Source organism: Rhinolophus sinicus, chromosome 15, assembly GCF_057876585.1.
Source record: "Rhinolophus sinicus isolate RSI-liver-muscle chromosome 15, RSI-T2T, whole genome shotgun sequence".
NCBI classification, from domain to species: Eukaryota; Metazoa; Chordata; class Mammalia; order Chiroptera; family Rhinolophidae; genus Rhinolophus; species Rhinolophus sinicus.
The window spans coordinates 26,068,646-26,087,051 of NC_142515.1; the positions used below are offsets into that span (position 1 = coordinate 26,068,646).

General features: G+C 42.7%; 1 protein-coding gene across 3 annotated transcripts in view; it reads left to right on the forward strand.

Moving 5' to 3' along the window:
* MMS19 (MMS19 cytosolic iron-sulfur assembly component) overlaps window positions 1-18,406 on the forward strand; it is a 31,042-nt gene that overhangs the window by 8,915 nt on the left and 3,721 nt on the right. The window contains exons 2-20 of one of the 3 annotated variants that reach the window (XM_019724803.3): window positions 1,572-1,620; window positions 3,694-3,794; window positions 4,622-4,707; window positions 5,082-5,156; window positions 5,597-5,666; window positions 6,040-6,168; window positions 6,259-6,320; window positions 11,651-11,737; window positions 12,404-12,478; window positions 13,489-13,566; window positions 14,105-14,243; window positions 14,462-14,616; window positions 14,873-14,951; window positions 15,209-15,334; window positions 15,530-15,611; window positions 15,907-16,007; window positions 16,111-16,260; window positions 17,188-17,343; window positions 18,156-18,255. In XM_019724803.3, the coding sequence (XP_019580362.3) occupies window positions 1,572-1,620; window positions 3,694-3,794; window positions 4,622-4,707; window positions 5,082-5,156; window positions 5,597-5,666; window positions 6,040-6,168; window positions 6,259-6,320; window positions 11,651-11,737; window positions 12,404-12,478; window positions 13,489-13,566; window positions 14,105-14,243; window positions 14,462-14,616; window positions 14,873-14,951; window positions 15,209-15,334; window positions 15,530-15,611; window positions 15,907-16,007; window positions 16,111-16,260; window positions 17,188-17,343; window positions 18,156-18,255 (1,900 nt within the window). The remainder of the gene's footprint in view (window positions 1-1,571; window positions 1,621-3,693; window positions 3,795-4,621; window positions 4,708-5,081; window positions 5,157-5,596; window positions 5,667-6,039; window positions 6,169-6,258; window positions 6,321-11,650; window positions 11,738-12,403; window positions 12,479-13,488; window positions 13,567-14,104; window positions 14,244-14,461; window positions 14,617-14,872; window positions 14,952-15,208; window positions 15,335-15,529; window positions 15,612-15,906; window positions 16,008-16,110; window positions 16,261-17,187; window positions 17,344-18,155; window positions 18,256-18,406) is intronic. The other 2 variants (XM_019724804.3, XM_019724805.3) reach the window with 2 other exon arrangements.

Below are 18,406 nucleotides of genomic sequence, written 5' to 3' on the forward strand. Positions count from 1 at the left end.
CCAATCTTTCTTTTATGGCTTCTGAATTTTATGTTATACTTAAAATTTTCCCTCATGTGTTTTTTCTTTAATCCATTTAAAATTTATTTTGGTGAGGGGTGGCCGGATGGCTCAGTTGGCAACAAGGTTGCCGGTTCAATTCCCACATGGGATGGTGGGCTGTGCCCTCCACAACTAGATTGAAGGACAACGACTTGGAGCTGATGGGCCCTGGAGAAACACACTGTCCCCCAATATTCCCCAGTAAAAATTAAAAAAAAAAAATTTATTTTGGTGAAAGATTCAGAGCCAATGTTAATTTTTCCAAATGTATTCAATCATCTCAACATCATTTACTGAATAGTCTTGTTTTTCCCATTAATTGGAATATGATTTTTAAAATCATTTATTCTCATAGGTATTTGTGTCTGTCTAGACTTTATTCTGTTTCCATTGATATCTTTGTCTGACTGTGGACTCCTACTACACTGGTTGTTTTGGGTTTTTCTTTTACTTGTGGAAAATTTCAACTATATTCAAAAGTATAAATTATTTTAATTGTTGTGACTTTATAACTGTCTTTTAATACCTGGAAGTTCTGCCTTTCCTCCCTACCCCATAACTCTTTTTTTTAATTTGCCTGTCTAAGTATATATCATTTTTCACACATTAACATTAGACTAAGCTTATCTAGTTCCCCCCAAAATTCTACTGCTTATCTTAAAATTATAGAGATTATCTTAAAATTATAGATTACTTTGGGAGATTTGTCATCTTGAGTCTTTCAAGAATATGGCTTGCCTTTCTGTTTGTTTGAGTTTTCTTTTGTGATCCTCAATGGTTCTTTAAAGTTTTCACCATTTACATCTTCACATTTTTAAAGTTTGTATCCAGGTATTTCTCTACTTTTTTTTTTTTGTGGGAGGGTGGCTATTGTAAATAGGATCTTTTATGTATATATGTATATACATATATATACATATATATGTATATACATGTATATATATCATTTTACAAGCTATTGTGTGTATATATGTGAAGTGTTTTGTGTTTGTTTTTTTAATTTTTATTGGGGAATATTGGAGAACAGTGTGTTTTTCCAGGACCCATCAGCTCCATGTCAAGTCAGTTGTTTTCAATCTAGTTGTGGAGGGTGCAGCTCACTGGCCCATGTGGGAATCGAACCAGTGACCTTGGTGTTATGAGCACCGAGCTCTAACCATTGAGCAAACCAGCCGCCCAGAGTTTCTTAATTTAATAATATTAATTTTCTACCCAGCCACCCTAATGAATTATTTTACTTTGTGATATTTTTTCAGTGTTTCGCTTGGATTTTCTGGGTACACAATAATGCACATGTACAATCTACAAATGCTATATTTACTTTTCAGTTTTTATACCTTAAGCTGAATATTCAAAGTGTTACATGTTACAGTAACGCTTCTCATTTAGAAGGGGCTCTTAGCAAGTATAGTGGGCCCCATGGTACAATCCCTAGGGTAGGCAGGAAACATTGCTAATTAGAGCCATTGAACCCAGGGATAGGGTTTGGGTTTTGTTTTTTTCATATTTCTTTCTTTTCTTTCCTCTAGGTGTGAAATCTGGAAGCTATACAGTGTTACAAGTGGTGGAAGCCCTTGGGTAAGAGGCTCTGTTCTAGAATGCCCAGCCCAGCCTATGCATCCTCAGAAAGTTATTTTGTGCACCCTGCTTTCCTGGAGCTAATTGGTCCTGAATTTCTTCTACTGTAGTCCAACACCTCCCCTCCCCGCTATCAGAACCTCAGGCTAAGCCTGTGTTTCTCCTGATAAAAGTTTCATGCCACCTGACTAAGGCTCTAAGGAAGTGTTGGGAACACGCAGCCTGTGGCCACATCAGCCGCTGGGTCAGCCCACAGGTTTGGGGAGAGGTGCGTGGTTGAAGGCCATTAACTGTTATTTAATTAGAGCTGGGGTTCCTCTTCTGCTTCATACCCACCGACTCCCAAGGGATTCTAGTCAGCCTACATCTGATTCAGACCTGCCAGTGGGCCCTATCTGGGGAGTTGCCAGGAAGCTGACCTTGCACTAGGTCCCCACTATAAGAAAACACTTGGGGAAAGAGCTGGAAGATCCTTGTTGCGACCAGATATTCTAAGCACGTGAGGAAGTATGTGCTCGTAGTCTAATGTCTGCTTTCCTCATATTTCTTACTTGGTAGACGTAGACCGTTTACATTGGCAGGTCTTAGCAAAGGTTAACAGTCACGTCCAGCCTGTCTTCCAAAACAGAGGAAAGTAGAAAATTTATGTGGATGGAGTCGGTTACTATTATGCATTCCTTCCACGTATGTGACCATTTGGCCTTTCTACTCATGTTATTCTGGGATTGGTTCATTTAAAAAATAATAATAATAACACCTTTACTCAAATATAAATAAAAATTCATGATGTTTTGTCTTAAAACATCAAACAAACAAAAAACACCTTTATTGGGATATAATTCACATATATAAAGGTCATCATTTTAAAGTGCATATTTACAGATTTGTGCAACCCTACCACAATCATTTTTAGAACATCTTAATTACCCCAAAAGGAAACACCATGCCCATTAGCAGTCACTCCTCATTCCCTCCTCTTTTCCAGCCCCTGGCAACCACTAATATACTTCAGTCTCTGTGGATTTGCCTATTCTGGACATTTCATATAAATGGAATCATACCATATATGGCCTTTTGTGTCTGGTTTCTTTCACATAACATAATGCTTTCAGAGTTCATCTCTGTTGTAGTATGTATCAGTATGTAGTTTCTTGCTGGATAATATTCCATCGTATGAATATACTACATGTTGTTTAACCATTTATCAGTTGAGGGATAATTGGCTTGTTCCCACATTTTAGCTATTCTGACTAATGCTGCTATGAGCATTTGTGTGCCTTAGTCCATTTTTAAATGCACAGTTTTCTACTTCTGAGCAAGGACCTATCTACAAATTCCTATCCTAGGGATCCTGTCAAGAGTGGTCTTATTTTTGCCCCTTTACCCCTAGTTATAGATACCCTTATCCTTGAGATTTCACTCAAATATCCTGAACAGCTCTCCTTCAGAGCTCTTCTACTTCCTACATTTACTGGCTTCGATTCCTTCCAGTAGATTTAAATGTAACCTCTGTAGAGCTATTTTGAAGATAAATCACCTTGTTGCTTCAGTCCAGGTCCTCCCATATCAGTAATTCTGAATAGTTAAAACCTTTATTCTGGCCATTACTTTGTAAGCTTCCAGTTATAAAGTTTTTGCACCCCCCTTCCCCCGAGACCTTGGTGAATGCTCTTAGCATTTCTTCTTTAGCAGTAGTAGATTTATTCTGCCGTTGTTTTGGTAGAAGCTGCAGCTGCCAATCACCTCTTGAGCCCGGTCGGTGCTAAGCTCTGTTTCAGAGGAATGTCACAGTTTTACACTGGGAGCAAGAGTAAGCCTAAATGCCCAGTCAGTGTCTAGAAACGGGCACTTTTGGTTGTGGTGTCACATGTGCTTCTAATGATGCCAGATCAATCTGGGCATTGGCTCTTTAGGCTCTGGCCTTACTGTCATCTGTAATGATGAGCACCTTTAGAACACCTTCCTGGGCTGGCATCCATGCGCAGGGGTCAGTGTAACTAATTGCAAAATAGTTATTCCTTTGAAAGGTTGAACTGCGTAATGCCAGGCTCTCTCTATCCTACTTTCTTTCAGGTCCTGTTTAGAGAATCCAGAACCCCGAACTCGGGCACGAGGAATCCAGCTTTTGTCACAGGTGCTACTTCAGTGTCACTCCTTGCTCCTGGAGAAGGAAGGTACTCACATCACTAGTGGGAGTGTCTCCCTGGATTGCAGAGCCAAGGCCTTCCTTGTCTATTCAAGCCAACTTTACAGGGATAGGGAGGAAGGGAGGGCATGAGGTATCTGTGAACTACTAATTCAAGGTCTTCATTCCTCACTGTATATGTGGCAGAGATGATAAGAATTGAGACAGAAGACACTTGGATTTTAAATGTAGCCTTAGACCATTTTATTCATTGTATCCTCCCCTGTGTAAAATGGACAAAGTCGTGTTTCATAGATGGAGTGGAAAAGTAATGAAATATCAAAATACTTTGAAGTCCTAAGGAAAAAAGCCAACAACTTATTTATCTTCTATACAGGAGTAGGCAAACTGTAGCCTATTTTTATATATAAAGTTTTATTAGCATATAGCTATGCCCGTTTATTTACCTATTTTTTATGCTGCTTTTATCTTATAGCAGCCAGATAAGTTGAGCAGAGTTGAGTAGTTGCGACAGATACTATGTCCTGTAAGCCTAAAATACTTACTGTGTGGCCCTTTGAAAAAGTTTGCCAGACTTTGTCAGAAAGGCGGTTGAGGGGGTGAGAACGGGTTTGACTGTAGACCTACGGATAATAAAAGAGAGAATGGAGAGTGGATAATAAAAAATGTTCACCTATTTTCCTGATTGATCAAGGCACCCCCAAATGGGAGGACATGGGATATATCTCTTGGTGAAGGAGAAAACTTACAGTGAAGTCCAATCAGGAATAGCCCTCAAAAACTCTGGGAAGGAGCAACCTGGTGGGCCCTCCTCCAACCTGTGTGAACTAATGGCTGAATTTCTGGTTTGCGCAGTGGTACACCTGATCCTATTCTATGAGAACCGGCTGAAGGACCATCATCTTGTGATTCCATCTGTCCTGCATGGTTTGAAGGCACTTGTGAGTTCTCCCTTTTTTCATTACATACCGTGTTTGCAGGAGCCCTTTTCCAGTGAATTCTCTCATTGCCCTTTGGGGATGAGACTTTAGGTGCTTAGGAGCACATACCCAAGTGTGGGACTAAGCTAGTGTCAGCCAGCTTCATTTCTGTTTTTAGTCTAGAAAGTAAAAGTATCCTTTGGGGACTAGAACTCAGAGCCAGACTGGAAGGAGCTGCAGAGGACCAATCAGCTTGAGAAAAGGGGCCAAGTTTCTTACTGTTAGCACTTCCTGCTAAACCTGGATATTGTGATTCCCAGCTAAGTTTTCAAGTTGTGTCTTGAATACTGTGCTGGAATTCCCTTGGTGCTCACATATCTCCTCTTCTCCTCCAGAGCCTATGTGTGGCGCTGCCCCCAGGGCTGGCTGTCTCTGTGCTTAAAGCCATCTTCCAGGAGGTCCACGTACAGGTGAGTGACAACAGTCACTTTGGTATTCTCCCGTTTCCTAGCCCTTGTCATAACTAGAATTAGATGGCAAAACAATACTGCCTTCAAAGTTCTGCACTCTTTCCAGTCTTTAACCATGGTTAGGCTATTCAGATCTTGAAAGCTCTTGGTTTATATGCTATTCCTTGCTGCTGTATAAGGAGAGGGAGGCATTCCATTGTGTCTGACGTATGTCCTCTTACACATAAAGAAAGGAAGATGTACAGCAGACGGGTTTTGGTTACTGGCCCCGCTGCTATAGTAGGGGGGCTGCGCTCGTAGCCATATCCTTTCTCTGTATTTCCTCTTCAGTTCATCTTACACTGGTGTAAAGAGCACTGTCCACTTAGAGATTGTAAAGCAGGAAGTGGCTTTGTCAGCTGAGCACTTCCTTTCCTTACTTCCTGTCTCCCACCCCCAAGTCCCTGTCACAGGTGAACCGACACACTGTCTACAGTATCATCAGCAACTTCATGCGAACCCGGGACGAAGGTGAGAAGCAGGGTTGTCTGAGACATCTGAAAAGTGAGCACATCCTTTCTTTTTCTCCAGTACCAGAGTCATTTTAGCCTTGGGGTTAAATACTCTGAGAGAGACTGATAAAGGGAAACTGGGGGTCCACTCACTCCCCAGTAAAGTAAAGGAAGGGTAGAATTTGGACTAATGTTTTAAATTCGTACCTCTGTAACATATATTGTTGCACATCTCTTCTTCACTGAGGATCTTTTGGAATAGGAAAACAAAACGGGTTCTCTCTGGGACGCAAGAAAAGGGAGGCAGTGATAGTAGAGGGAAAACACAGGCCAGAATAAAATTCAGCTTCCTGTCCCGTGGGACAGTAGTGACCTTGTTCTCTCCTCCCCAGAGCTGAAGGGCCTAGGAGCTGACTTCACCTTTGGCTTCATCCAGATGATGGATGGGGAAAAGGATCCCCGTAATCTTCTGGTGGCCTTCCGCATCGTCCATGACCTCATCTCCAGGGACTATACTCTGGGTATGTCCTTGTATCTGTGAATGAGCTGGTTGAGACTTGTCAGATGAGTGAAGCTTATAAGTCAACCTCATTCTTTCTCTGTTGCCTTAGAACCCTTTGTGGAAGAGCTGTTTGAAGTGACCTCCTGTTATTTCCCTATTGATTTTACCCCTGTAAGTAGCACCTTTCATTCATCAATTCATTTATTCATTCATTCATTCAAATAATCATTGCGTGCCTGCTGTCAGCTGGGCCCACTTGTAGGCACTGAGGATGCAGCAATGAACAAAAGAGCCCTCAGGAACTTATATTTCAATAAACTGAGAAGTGGAGAACCATTTGCCGTCAGAGGAAGGATTTAATTCAGCAGGTATACAAAGGGCTCCTTAAGCTCTCAACCAATGCACTTAGTGTGAGGACTACAGTATTGTAAAGCATGGTTCCCACCCTTGAAGGATGAAACATTTAAGTAACAATCTGAGATTATGGACCAAAACGAGTGGTGTTACAGTTTTTCAGAGAAAACCGAGTTCAGTGTGAAGTAGAATAGGCAGAAACTGCCTTCACAGATAAGATAGGGTTTCACTTGGTTTCTGAGGGATGTGTAGAATATGATCCTGGATTCTGAGGGGGCATCTCAAACAATAGAAACAAATTGAGAAAACCAAGAAGACACATTTGAGCACGGTATGTACAGGAGGTGTTTGCTCTGACCCCCTTAAACTCTTCTCCCACTCTGCACCTTCTCTTTCCAGATACTTAGGGTCTCCTCACTGCAAACATTAGTGATTTGGAAAAAATGAAAGGAGTTATATCACAGCACACCAAACAATATCTGAGTATTGACTCTCATTGCCTTTAAAGTTACGCAGCCCTCTTTGCCATAGGAAATTCCTTACCAGCTTATTCCAGCTGATATCATATTGCTTGGGACCTCCTCGCTCCTGAAATTCTTTTCATCTCTTTTATAATCAGTATCACTATTTCTAACTCAGAACTGATACCTTTGCAATCTTGCAAGTTCTTGGTTAGGCTACTGGGTTTCTCTGGTTTTGCTGTTTGATTTTGTTTTGAGAAGACAATACATTCAGATGATTCAAAATCCAAAAGGTACAAAAAGGTGAAAAAATGTACCTATCATCAAGTTTCTTTCTCTATTGTCAACCAGTTTTATTAATTATGTCTGTTACAGAGCTGTTTTCATTGCATATAAGCAATACTCTACACCCCTCCTCCCCCCCAAAAAAGGTAGCATATATATACTTTTCTCGTACTTTGCCTTTCTCACTTAACAATATATCTTAGAAAAGTGTTCTATATTACTATATACTTCAGCTCTTTATTCTTTATGGCTGTATAATATACTTTTGCATGGAAATACCTAATTAATTTCGCTAGTCCTATATGAGATAAAGGTTGATTGCTAATCTTTTGCTGTTACAAGCAATGCTGCAACTTACATACCTTGTCTATGTATCACTTCACATATACAGAAGGTGCCAAAAAATGTATACACATTTTAAGAAAGGAAAACTATTAAAATTGTAATATTCAACATATACTGATAACAAAAGATGAATACAAGTCATGTTTGACTTCTGCATTGACAAGAGGTGCTCAAAGTGGTTGCCATCAGCATCCAGACACTTCTGATTACGGCGAACTACTGCTTGAGCAATGCTGACCAAAGTGTCCACTTGTATACAGTTTTTTCCACACCCCTGGTATATATGGGTATAACAAGATAAATTCCTAAAAGTGGAATTGTTGAAGCATATGCACTTATAACTGGGGTGGGGTAGAATATGTGATTCATTTTTTTTTTGAAAGGTAATACAATCAGCATTATTCAACATTTAAAGGATAGAAAATTAAGCCTCTTTACACCCCTTTACAGCCACCACCCATTTTCCCTTTAGAGATAATACTGCTTCCAACTGCTTATATATTTTCACAGAGATACTATAGGCAAAGCAAGGTTATAGATAATGGTAGGAGCATTTCTCTTATTTGAGTAGATTTTTGTGTGTTCTTCTACACTGCAGTCTATGGGAAGTACAAAGCTCTTGTAAATTAAAATAGAGTCACCTGGCTTTAGTGTTACTATTTGTTAGAAATATTCTTCATGGTCTTATCAGTCCATTTTGGCCATATGCCATCGTCATAGTGGATCACATCAGTATAAGTGACAGTTCCTTTGACTTTTCACTTACAAGTATGCCTGTATGCTTACTCTAAAACAGAGGTTGGCAAACTTTTTCTGAAAAGGGCCAGAGAATGTCTACTTTAGGCTTTACGGGCCATCTGATGTCCTGCAACTCCTCAACTCTGCTGTTCTAACACAAACATGGCCATAGACACTGGAATATGGTACAGTGGCTTTACTACAATAAAACTTAATTTATGGACACAGAAATTTACATTTCTTATAATTTTTATGTGTCACAGATACTCTTGATTTTTTTTCAACCATTTAAAAATGTATAACTATTCTTAATTTGGCCATACAGTCTCAACTGGTTGCTTCCTACTTCTAATGCAGAGTAGATATTGAATTTTCCTTCACCATCATCTTGGGGTCCCTGTGTCCTTTCTCTTGGATCACAGCTCCTATTCCCTGTGTTCACGTGTGCCTCATTGTATGGTGTGCTCCCTCATGTGGTGGTGCTCGTCCTTTGTCAGCTTCCTGAGAGAGTATGTAAAAGAGTGAAAAACTATTTAGATTTTGTCATTCTAAAAATGTCTTCCTTCTTTTTTCCCACTTACTGTTAGTATAGGTGTAAAATTTAAGAATGGAAATTCTTTTCCCCCAAGATTTTGAAGTCGTTTCTGTATTTATCTCTAGTTTTCATTTCCATGGAGAAGTCTAAATTCCTTCTGATTCATAAACCTTTGTATTCACTTTTTTTCCTCCTTTCTAGAAGCTTTTAAGGTTGAGTTTGTCCCCAGCGTATTGAAATGTCACGTTGATGTACCTTACTGTGGGTCTGTTTTCATGCATTGTGTTGGGTACTTGGTAGACCCTATCCGTCTGGAAATTCATGTCCTTTAATCCTGGGAAATTTTCTTGCATATTTTCCCCTCTGTTTCTTCTTTTTGGAACATCTATTAATCTTTTGTTAGATCTCTGAATCTCTTAACTTTTCTTTCGTATTTTTTTGTTACTTTATGAGAGAGTTCCACAGTTTTATCTTTTCTATCAAAGTCAAACCAAGAAAACAGAAACCACCTTGGTATTTAAAACAGAAATAATTTAATGCAGGAAATTGTTTATACAAGTGATAGGAGCGTTGAGAAGCCAAACAGGAGATAGTGAGGCCACCCAGAGATTATCAATAGCAGGAAGCCATTACCACCCCTAGGCAGGAGGGACCAAGGGAAGAGTTGATGTTACTGGGCACCAGGGGCTGAGAGTATCTGACAAAGACGGAACCGCAGTGGGCCTATCACAGAGCTGGAGCCATGAAGGCGATAACTGTCAGTGCTGAGGTGCCGTAAGTGTCTCCCATTGGCTGACCCAGGCCAGTATGGGAGACTGGGCAATGGCCTGGGGTGGTCAGCCCAAGGAATGGACCCAAGGGCAGAAATGCCCAGGATCAGTACATCTCCCTGTAATCCCTCCTGTTGTTGTTGTTTTTTTCTCATTTCTGCACTATGGTTTGAATTTCCAAGGTCCTTTTGCTGCCATTGATGATGACCTCTAAATATTTTTTGGTGTTTTTTTTTTTCAATAGCATTCTGTTCTTATTTAATTCATAGATAAATTATTTTCTTATCTTTTTTGTAAACAACGATATTTTAAAATATTTCTTCTACCCACGATTGTGGTCTTTATTTCCTCCAAGGTTTTTTGTTTTGTTTTGTTTTGTTTTGTTTTGTTTTGTTTTTTAATTTATTTTGGTCTCTATTTCCAGGTGAGAGAGGCTTTCCTCACATATCTGGTAATCCTTGGGAGTTTGCGCATGTTTCAAAATGATTATAAAAAGCTCCAAGCGGGAGCTCTGAGCACATGCAATGGGCTTGTTGAGTATGAGCTTCACTGTAGAGTGGCTTACATTTACAGTTTGGAGAACCCCTAATGTATTCTCCTTCTTGGGCTAGTCAGGTTCTCTTCTAGAAAAAGACCTTATATTTACCTAGAAGGAGAGGTCTAGCTATAAGCAGACGGTGCTAGAAGAGTTAGGAAATTTCAGCACTCAGTACTATATCACTTGGATCATATCTTTTGGTAAGCACCCAACCCCTCAACTACACCTACATCTCCAATACGAAAGACCTCTGTCTTACCGTCTCCAGAGAATTAACTCTCCAGATGCTACAGTTAAGGAAGAGTTAGGAGGTGATCTAGGAGGTCAGCTTGCTTCTCTAATTCCACTCCCAATGCCAAAGGTACCTGGTACTGCCAGTTGCAAAACTTTGCAAGAACTGTATATATAGATGGTTATTCAGCTTTCCCCAAGCCTACTAAGGATTCTGTTTTCTTGGCTCTGCTAAGTCATTTTCTTCTGTTCCATCTGCTTTCATATTCTAAAGTGTTGCTGCTAACATCTGTTATCCTGTTCTCTTCCAACTTTTAGCTAGATGTCTTTAAAAAAAAAAAAAGAAAGTTCCTTTAACTGTATTTTTCATGGGGTTTCTAAAGAGGAAAAGGAAAATTTGGTGCACATTTTCAGTCTGCCATCTTGACACAGAAATCATCAATGCTTTTTATATTGCCAACATGATAGCCTTTTATACGGGTGAAAAAATAAAAATGTCCATCAAATAAATAAATAAATTGTGGCTCAACCACACAATGAAATAGTATCAGCCACTAAAACTAATGTTATGAAAGAATAACACCATGGAAAAATGTTCCTAATGCATTAAGTGAAAAAATAAATTATAAAACATGTACAAAAGTATCACACTTTCTAAAAGTATATATTTTAAAGGGAAGCAGCGTCTATTAATACAGTCACTACACACACACACACACACACACACACACACAGTGCCAAAAAATGTGTACACATGGTAAGAATGGAAGAAACTTAAATATAATTGTAATAATATATACTGATAGCAAAAGATGACTACAAGTCACGTTTGACTTCTGCAATTAGAAGAGGTGCTCAAAGTGGTTACCATCAGCGTCCAGATACTTTCATTATGGTGAAAGTATCTGCTTAAGCATAGATAACATCTCTTAGAATGTGTATACATTTTTTTGGCACCCCCGGTATAGAGAGAGAAGAAAGTAGTGCACCAGAAAGTGAATGGTGCTTATCTCTGAGTGGTGAGAAGATAGATCAGATAGAGACTGCGTGATCAGATAGAAAATAAATGCTTGAAAACGAAAATTCCCAAGGAACGTGTAAGAGTGAGCATGTCTTCCTGCTAGAGCCTCGTCTCATGCTGTTCTGTCAGATTGGGTGTAACTATCACCCTGTTCTCTGGTTTGTCAGGTTCAAGCCTGTGTCCAAAGAGTTATACAAACCTATGGCCCTTCTCCCTTTTCCAGCCACCTAATGATCCCTATGGTATCCAGAGAGAAGATCTTGTCCTGAGTCTCCAAGCAGTGCTGGCATCCACAGCACAATTTGCTGAGGTGGGTCTAGCCCAGGTTAGGGTATGTAGCCCCAGGCCATGAAGGGTCTGAAGAAACAGTAAAAGCATGAGGAAAAAGAAAAATCCAGTATACACTTTAAGATCTGACATCCTGCAAGTGTCTTCAGGCTTATATGCCAAGTATTTTCAGACCTTCAAAATAGAAAATTTTAGGGGCAGCCGGTTAGCTCACTTGGTTAGAGTATGGTGCTCTTAACAACAAGATTGCTGGTTCGAGCCCCACGTGGGCCACTGTGAGCTGTGCCCTCCACAACTAGATTGAAACACCTACTTGACTTGGAGCTGATGGGTCCTGGAAAAACAAATAAATAAAAGTTTAATGAGAAGGGGGACGGTGGGGAGGGAGGAAAGACGGAAGGAAGGAAAGTTTTACCATCTTCCTTTAAAATAGTAATCCAATCCCTATCTGGTGCTATCTTTTGAAATCGTATAGATGTGCCAACTAGCCCATTTTTTTCAGGTGACTGGGGGTCTGGCCACATCTTAGCAGGAAGGTTGGCTTACAGTCACAATCCCTAACTCAAGAATAGCTCCTTGGTGTAGCACCTGTCCCTGGGGACTGGTGGCAAGAAGGATGCGGGTGACCTTGGTGTAGCTACAACACTGCCCCTCTCAAACTTCAGTTCTTCTTCCTTCTCTCCCACAGTTTCTGCTGCCCCTGCTGGTTGAGAAAGTGGATTCTGAGATTCTGAGTGCCAAACTGGATTCTCTGCAGACTCTGGTGAGTCATTTTTCTCCTTCCCTGGTCCAGCTGCCTTTTTAGCTCTTGCACTGTGTTAATTGATTTCAAGTTTGTTTTTTCAAAATGCGTCAAAAATCCACAAAAAATAAAAAGTTGATATTTTGACTATGTATTTAATAGCATTTTGAGCTGCTTTGTACGTAAATGATTTTTATTTTAAACCTCTTTTATATGGTAATAAATTTACCATTATATTGAATTTTAGCAAAAAATACTCAAAACATGCTAAGTGGCATCAATTAGATTTAGGTATAGATAAATTAGAATCTAATGGCATTGATGACATAAACAATTTATTACATGATGTTACATAACATGGCACACAAAACATCTTTGTGACTGATAGTGCAAGCCACAGGAAAACATCTGAACATCGCAACAAAAAGAGTTAGACAAATTAGGAGTGCTAAAGGATTATAGAATATTAGAGGCCAGGGAACATGGGCGTCAAAAGAGGGATCCCAGGATTGGGGACTGTATGTTGATCTAAAGTCCCCAGTTGCATATTGTCTTGTCTGATAGTAAGTGAGTGGCAGCCAAGGAAAGGCTGATGAGGGCTCCTTTTTTTTCTTTTAATTTTTTATCGGGGAACTGTGTTTTTCCAGGACCCATCAGCTCCAACTCAAGTCGTTGTTTTCAATCTAGTTGTAGGGGGCGCAGCTCAGCTCCAAGTCAAGTGTTGTTTTCGGTCTAGTTGTGGAGGGTGCAGCTCACTGGCCCATGTGGGAATCGAACTGGCGACATTTGGTATTACGAGCACTGCACTCTAACCAACTGAGCCAACCAGCCGCCCCCCAGGGCTCCTCCTTAAAGCTTGTTCTTCATACCTCAGAGTGAGCTATTTTTCTGTGCCCCAGGTATGACTGTTATGAAATCCTGCTGGTTTTTCTGCTGAGAGCCAGACTCCTTCAGATGCCAGTGTGCTGAGGTGCCTGCATATCTGAGGAATTCTGAGTGTGTAATAGCTGATACCTGTGCTTTCCTTGCAGAATGCTTGCTGTGCTGTGTATGGACAGAAGGAACTGCAGGACTTCCTCCCCAGCCTCTGGGCTTCTATCCGCAGAGAGGTGAGTGTTACTTAGATAAACTCACTACTGTTGACTCCCAGTTGTCAGGTCTCAGGGAAATAATACCCGCCGTGCTTTTCCCCTGTTGCTGTGCCTGGTTATTCAGCAAGTAAGCCATGGGTGTACTTCTAATTGAATGACAAGGGAGGGTCCCTATGTGAGGTGAGGGTCAGCTGCTTGGCGGTGGCACTTGATCCCCTTTGCACAGTGCCCACTTACTGTCCTCATGGTAAGGAGCATAGTCATGGTGCCGTGGCACCAGGCTGAATAGAAGGGGAGAGGAAGAGACCTGGGATAAGGTATCCCAATAACCACTGCTGCAAGTTGGCATTCTGTTTCTCAAAAGTATGTGTATCAATCCCATGGGACTAAGGACTGGTGAGAATATACCAGTTGAGAAGAAACTCATTTGAGGGGTTAATTTCACATTGCTGTGCCCTAAAGGTTCTCAGCTCCACCCAAAGGAAATGGGCAGTGGGTGGGTAGGGTCTCACCTGGTGCAGCCTCCCCTCAGTAGCCATGGATCCCTCCCTGACAGGTGTTCCAGACAGCAAGTGAGCAGGTGGAGGCCGAGGGCCTGGCTGCCCTCCGCTCCCTGACTGCCTGTTTGTCCTGCTCTGTGCTGAGGACCGATGCTGAGGATCTCCTTGACTCCTTCCTTAGCAGCATTCTACAGGGTAACGGGGCGTGGTGGCCAAAGGGGAGCGAGCACGAGGGCGAGATCTTTCAGGCGTAGCCCCACCGTGTGCTGTGATTTGGGGGCTGGACCCCTACTTGGAATTGAAAATAATTTCAGTGGGAACTGTCCCAGGTCTCAGTCTCCCCCTTTTATGGACTGCAGGGGAGTTAACAGTGTTCGGCCTCCTCCCAAGTTTATGACGTGTTGCCTCTCTAGACTGCAGGCACCATCTGTGTGAACCGGACATGAAACTGGTGTGGCCTAGTGCCAAACTGCTGCAGGCAGCGGCAGGTGCCTCTGCCCGGGCCTGTGACCACATCACCAGCAACGTTCTGCCTTTGCTGCTGGAGCAGTTCCACAAGCACAGTCAGGTAAGGAAGCGAGCAGAACCTGTTGAGGAGATGATGGGACCCCTCGCTAGGATCCCTTTCTCACAGAGAGAGCATAAGTGTTGAGCTTGGGCCCAGATAGTAGCTTTTGGGTTAGGCTCCTATTAACTGATGCTGGTTCCCTTATTTACTCTATTCTTGACACTCTTACATAAAAGAATAACTCACTCCACTTTCATAGTAGAACTGAAATCCTTGAAAACATTCTTTGACTCCAATATCCTTTAAAACATTGCAGAGCAACCAGCGGCGGACAATCCTTGAAATGATCCTGGGTTTCTTAAAGCTGCAACAGAAATGGAGCTATGAAGACAAGGGTGAGGTCACCTTTCAGAGAGCACTGTAACCCTATAAAGGACGACAGGCAAAGAGTGCCATGGAGTAGTCTAGAACAGTGGTATTGTCATTCTGAGGTTGTAACATAACAAAACATTTAATGGCTGAGACCTGTTTATTATTTTCCCAGTGCACTCCTAGATACCCAAATGGATTAAGCTCTTTAAATCTGCCTCGGGTTGTCCTTGCATCATTGCTGAGTCAGGGCTTCCCTCTAACCTGGACTGTCTCTCCCTAGGTGAGAGGCCTCTGAGTGGCTTCAAGGACCAGCTGGGCTCAGTGGTATTCATGGCCCTGGCAGACCCCAACGCCCAGCTTCAGCTTGTTGGCATCCGTGCACTCACAGTCTTGGCTGCCCAGCCAGGTACGTTTCAGAGAAAGAAAAAAGATAGGGGCATTGTTCCCTTCCTTGTGATTTTTCTGTCTTGAGTGAAGAGCAGTCTTAATTCCCTGGTTCTCACTACAATTCTTGATGGATTTGGAATTTCTAATGGGACTTTTGGAAGGGTTGTGGTGACTACAGGGGAAGAAAGGTGGTTCATGTGCCCTTCTAACACAGATCTCCTGTCTTCTGGCGACTTGGAGCTGGCAGTGGGTCACCTATACAGATTGAGCTTCGTGGAAGAGGATTCCCAGAGTTGGTGAGAATCTAAAGCAGCAAGATAAAGCACGCAGTTCCAGGGCTCTGCTTCTGACCCTTGGCTCTCCCTAGGGGAGGTGGGCCTTGTGCTTGGCTCTGGCTGCCAAGCCGTTGGACATGTGGGACTGTTCTCTTTTTTGGGGCATTAAGAAGCCCTGTCCAACTAGGTACTTGAGTCCTGCTCTTCAGCAAGGTGGCCTCAGGAGCCCAAGCTCTTGATTCTGCCTAATGGCAGGTCTGGGCAGGAGAACGGTGGGCCAAGGCTCAGCTAATACTCCTCTGCCCTGTGCCCCCAGCAGGGTGGCAGCGCTGGAAGCAGCAGGACACCTGGCCGCTCTTTACCCTGTGGCCTTCAGCAGCTACCTGGTACCCAGGCTTGCTGAGGAGCTGTGCGTGGGTATGTGTCTCCGGTCTTCTGTGGCCTGCCCCTGCCCAGGGAGGCTTGAGGGCCTTCATACGTGCATCACACAGGGAAACCTCGTCTCCTGGGTTGCTTTCAGGGGAGTTGGATTTGGCTAGAGAGGATGAGGGCAACAAATGCGCCCGGCATCTGCGCTGTCTGCAAGCCTTGTCAGCTGTATCAACACATCCCAGCATTGTCAAGGAGACCCTGCCTCTGCTGCTGCAGCATCTCTGCCAGTTGAACAAAGGTAACTGCTAGGATTGATCCTCAAGGAGCTGGGCTGATGGGAGCCGTCGTCAAGTTTGGAGTTGATGCCTCTAAGGCAGTGGTTCCGGTGGTGGCTATACAAAAGTGTCCCATGGGAACTTTTAGAATAAACTACTGACGATAGGCCTCACTCAGTCCAACTAAATCGGTCTCTAAGGAAGAATGGGACTTGGGCAACAGTAATTACTGAGTGATTTTAATGTGGAGCCAGAATTGGAAAGCACCACTCTAAGACCATGTTACTGAAAACGTGGTCCATCACCCAGCAGCATGGGGATCATCTGGGAGCTTGTTAGAAGTGCAGAATCACAGGCCCCACTGGTCAGAGTCGACATCTGCGTAGGCTCTCTAGGTAACTCATATGCACTCGAGTTTGAGAAGCACTGCTCCCAGGCATAAATGACAGTGGCTGTTGTACTACATACAAACCTATGCATGCTCACCGTGGGCCCTCACTATTTCTAAGCTCTCTACTTTGCCTGCCAGCCCTGTGGACGATCCAGTCGACAGTGGCTGATCTGCTACACAGTAGAAAGAATGTGACTCGGAGTGTGGCCTGGGCTCGATCCCTGACTTTGCACTTACTGTGACTCTAGAAATACCACTGGTGGTTTCATTGAGCCTCCACATCTTCCTCTATAAAATGGGAAACGATCCTTTTAGAGTTATGAAAAATTAGATGTATGTGAGTGCTTCTGCTGCAGAGCCTGGCACAGAGCAGGTCTCAGCTCCAAAATCGGAATAAATGAAAAAGAACATCCAAGAGAATAAAGTGACTTGGCTCTTTAGTAAGACACTCTTGGTCTCTTTGTCATTCACCTTTGATTGTTCTTCTCGTCTGCTCTATGTGAAATACCTGGAAATGCTTTTAGGAAAATGTTACAGAGAACACTTTCTCACTACACAGGGAATATGGTGGCAGGACCCAGTGAAGTTATTGCTGTCTGTCAGAGCCTCCAGCAGCTGGCAGAACAATGCCAGCCAGACCCTGAGAGCTGCTGGTATTTCCATCAGACAGCTGTACCTCGCCTGTTAGCCTTGGCTGTGCAGGCTTCCATGCCAGGTAACTTGCTCCACCTCACTACTCCTCTGGATTTCAGTGGTGTTGAACAGCACTGCCACCCTCAGTGTGTCGCTGGTATTACATTGTGTACCAGCGGAGACTTATTTTGAGTATTGTCCCTGGAGTGAGATTTCGCTTCAAGAAAAGGGTGCTAAGCTGACCAATGGCGGAAACCAAAACCCGTTAGTGTTAGCAGCGCTCAAAAGGATGCACACCTTTTCCCCTTTAATTGCTATGTAATTAGTCTGTGGAGTCACGTAGACCTGGTTGGCTTTCATCTTCGACTCCAACACTCGCTGACTTGGGTGAAGATATTTAGCCTTTCTAAGCCTGTTTCCTTGCTTATGAAGGGGTAAATAAAGAGAAATATCTGTGTCACAAGGCAGTTGTTAAGGATTAAATAAAATAATGTATAATGCCCGGCAATACAATGTCTGTCTGTATCGTAGCTCAATGTATAGTAGCTGTTATAATAATGACCCATGAAGATAAATCCATGTTATCTTTTAAGTTTTTGAAAAGACTAACATAACTATTTCCGATATTAAGAACGTTCATACTCACTGGCCTTATTCTCCGTTGTTGTCCAGTCTAAGGACTGTGTTCTTGAGAGTTCTCTGTGGCTCACATGAGATCACTTTTGCTTCTGGGGCCGTGTTGGTTCTCAGGGCTGCAGCACTACTAGTGGACAGGTTAGAAATCACTGCCGTTGTGACTAGAGTCACACCCCAGTTATGGTAACAGGACCTAATCATCTAACCCATAGTCATGACCTTGTGATTCTGTATGTGTGTTTTGGTTTGGTTTTGCAGAGAAGGAGCACTCAGTTATAAGGAAAGTGCTTTTGGAGGATGAGGTCTTGGCTGCCATGGTGTCTGTCATTGGCACTGCCACCACCCACTTAAGCCCAGAGTGAGTATCACCATGTATGTAGCTTGATCCCAGGGAGGACAGCAGTCGCGGAAAGCAGCAGCAGGTAGCTGCCTTCTGCGAGGTCCTTTTACCCAGAATCAAATGTGGAGGCAGTTACTTGCTGGCAAAGTAAGAGGAAGGGGCTGGTAGC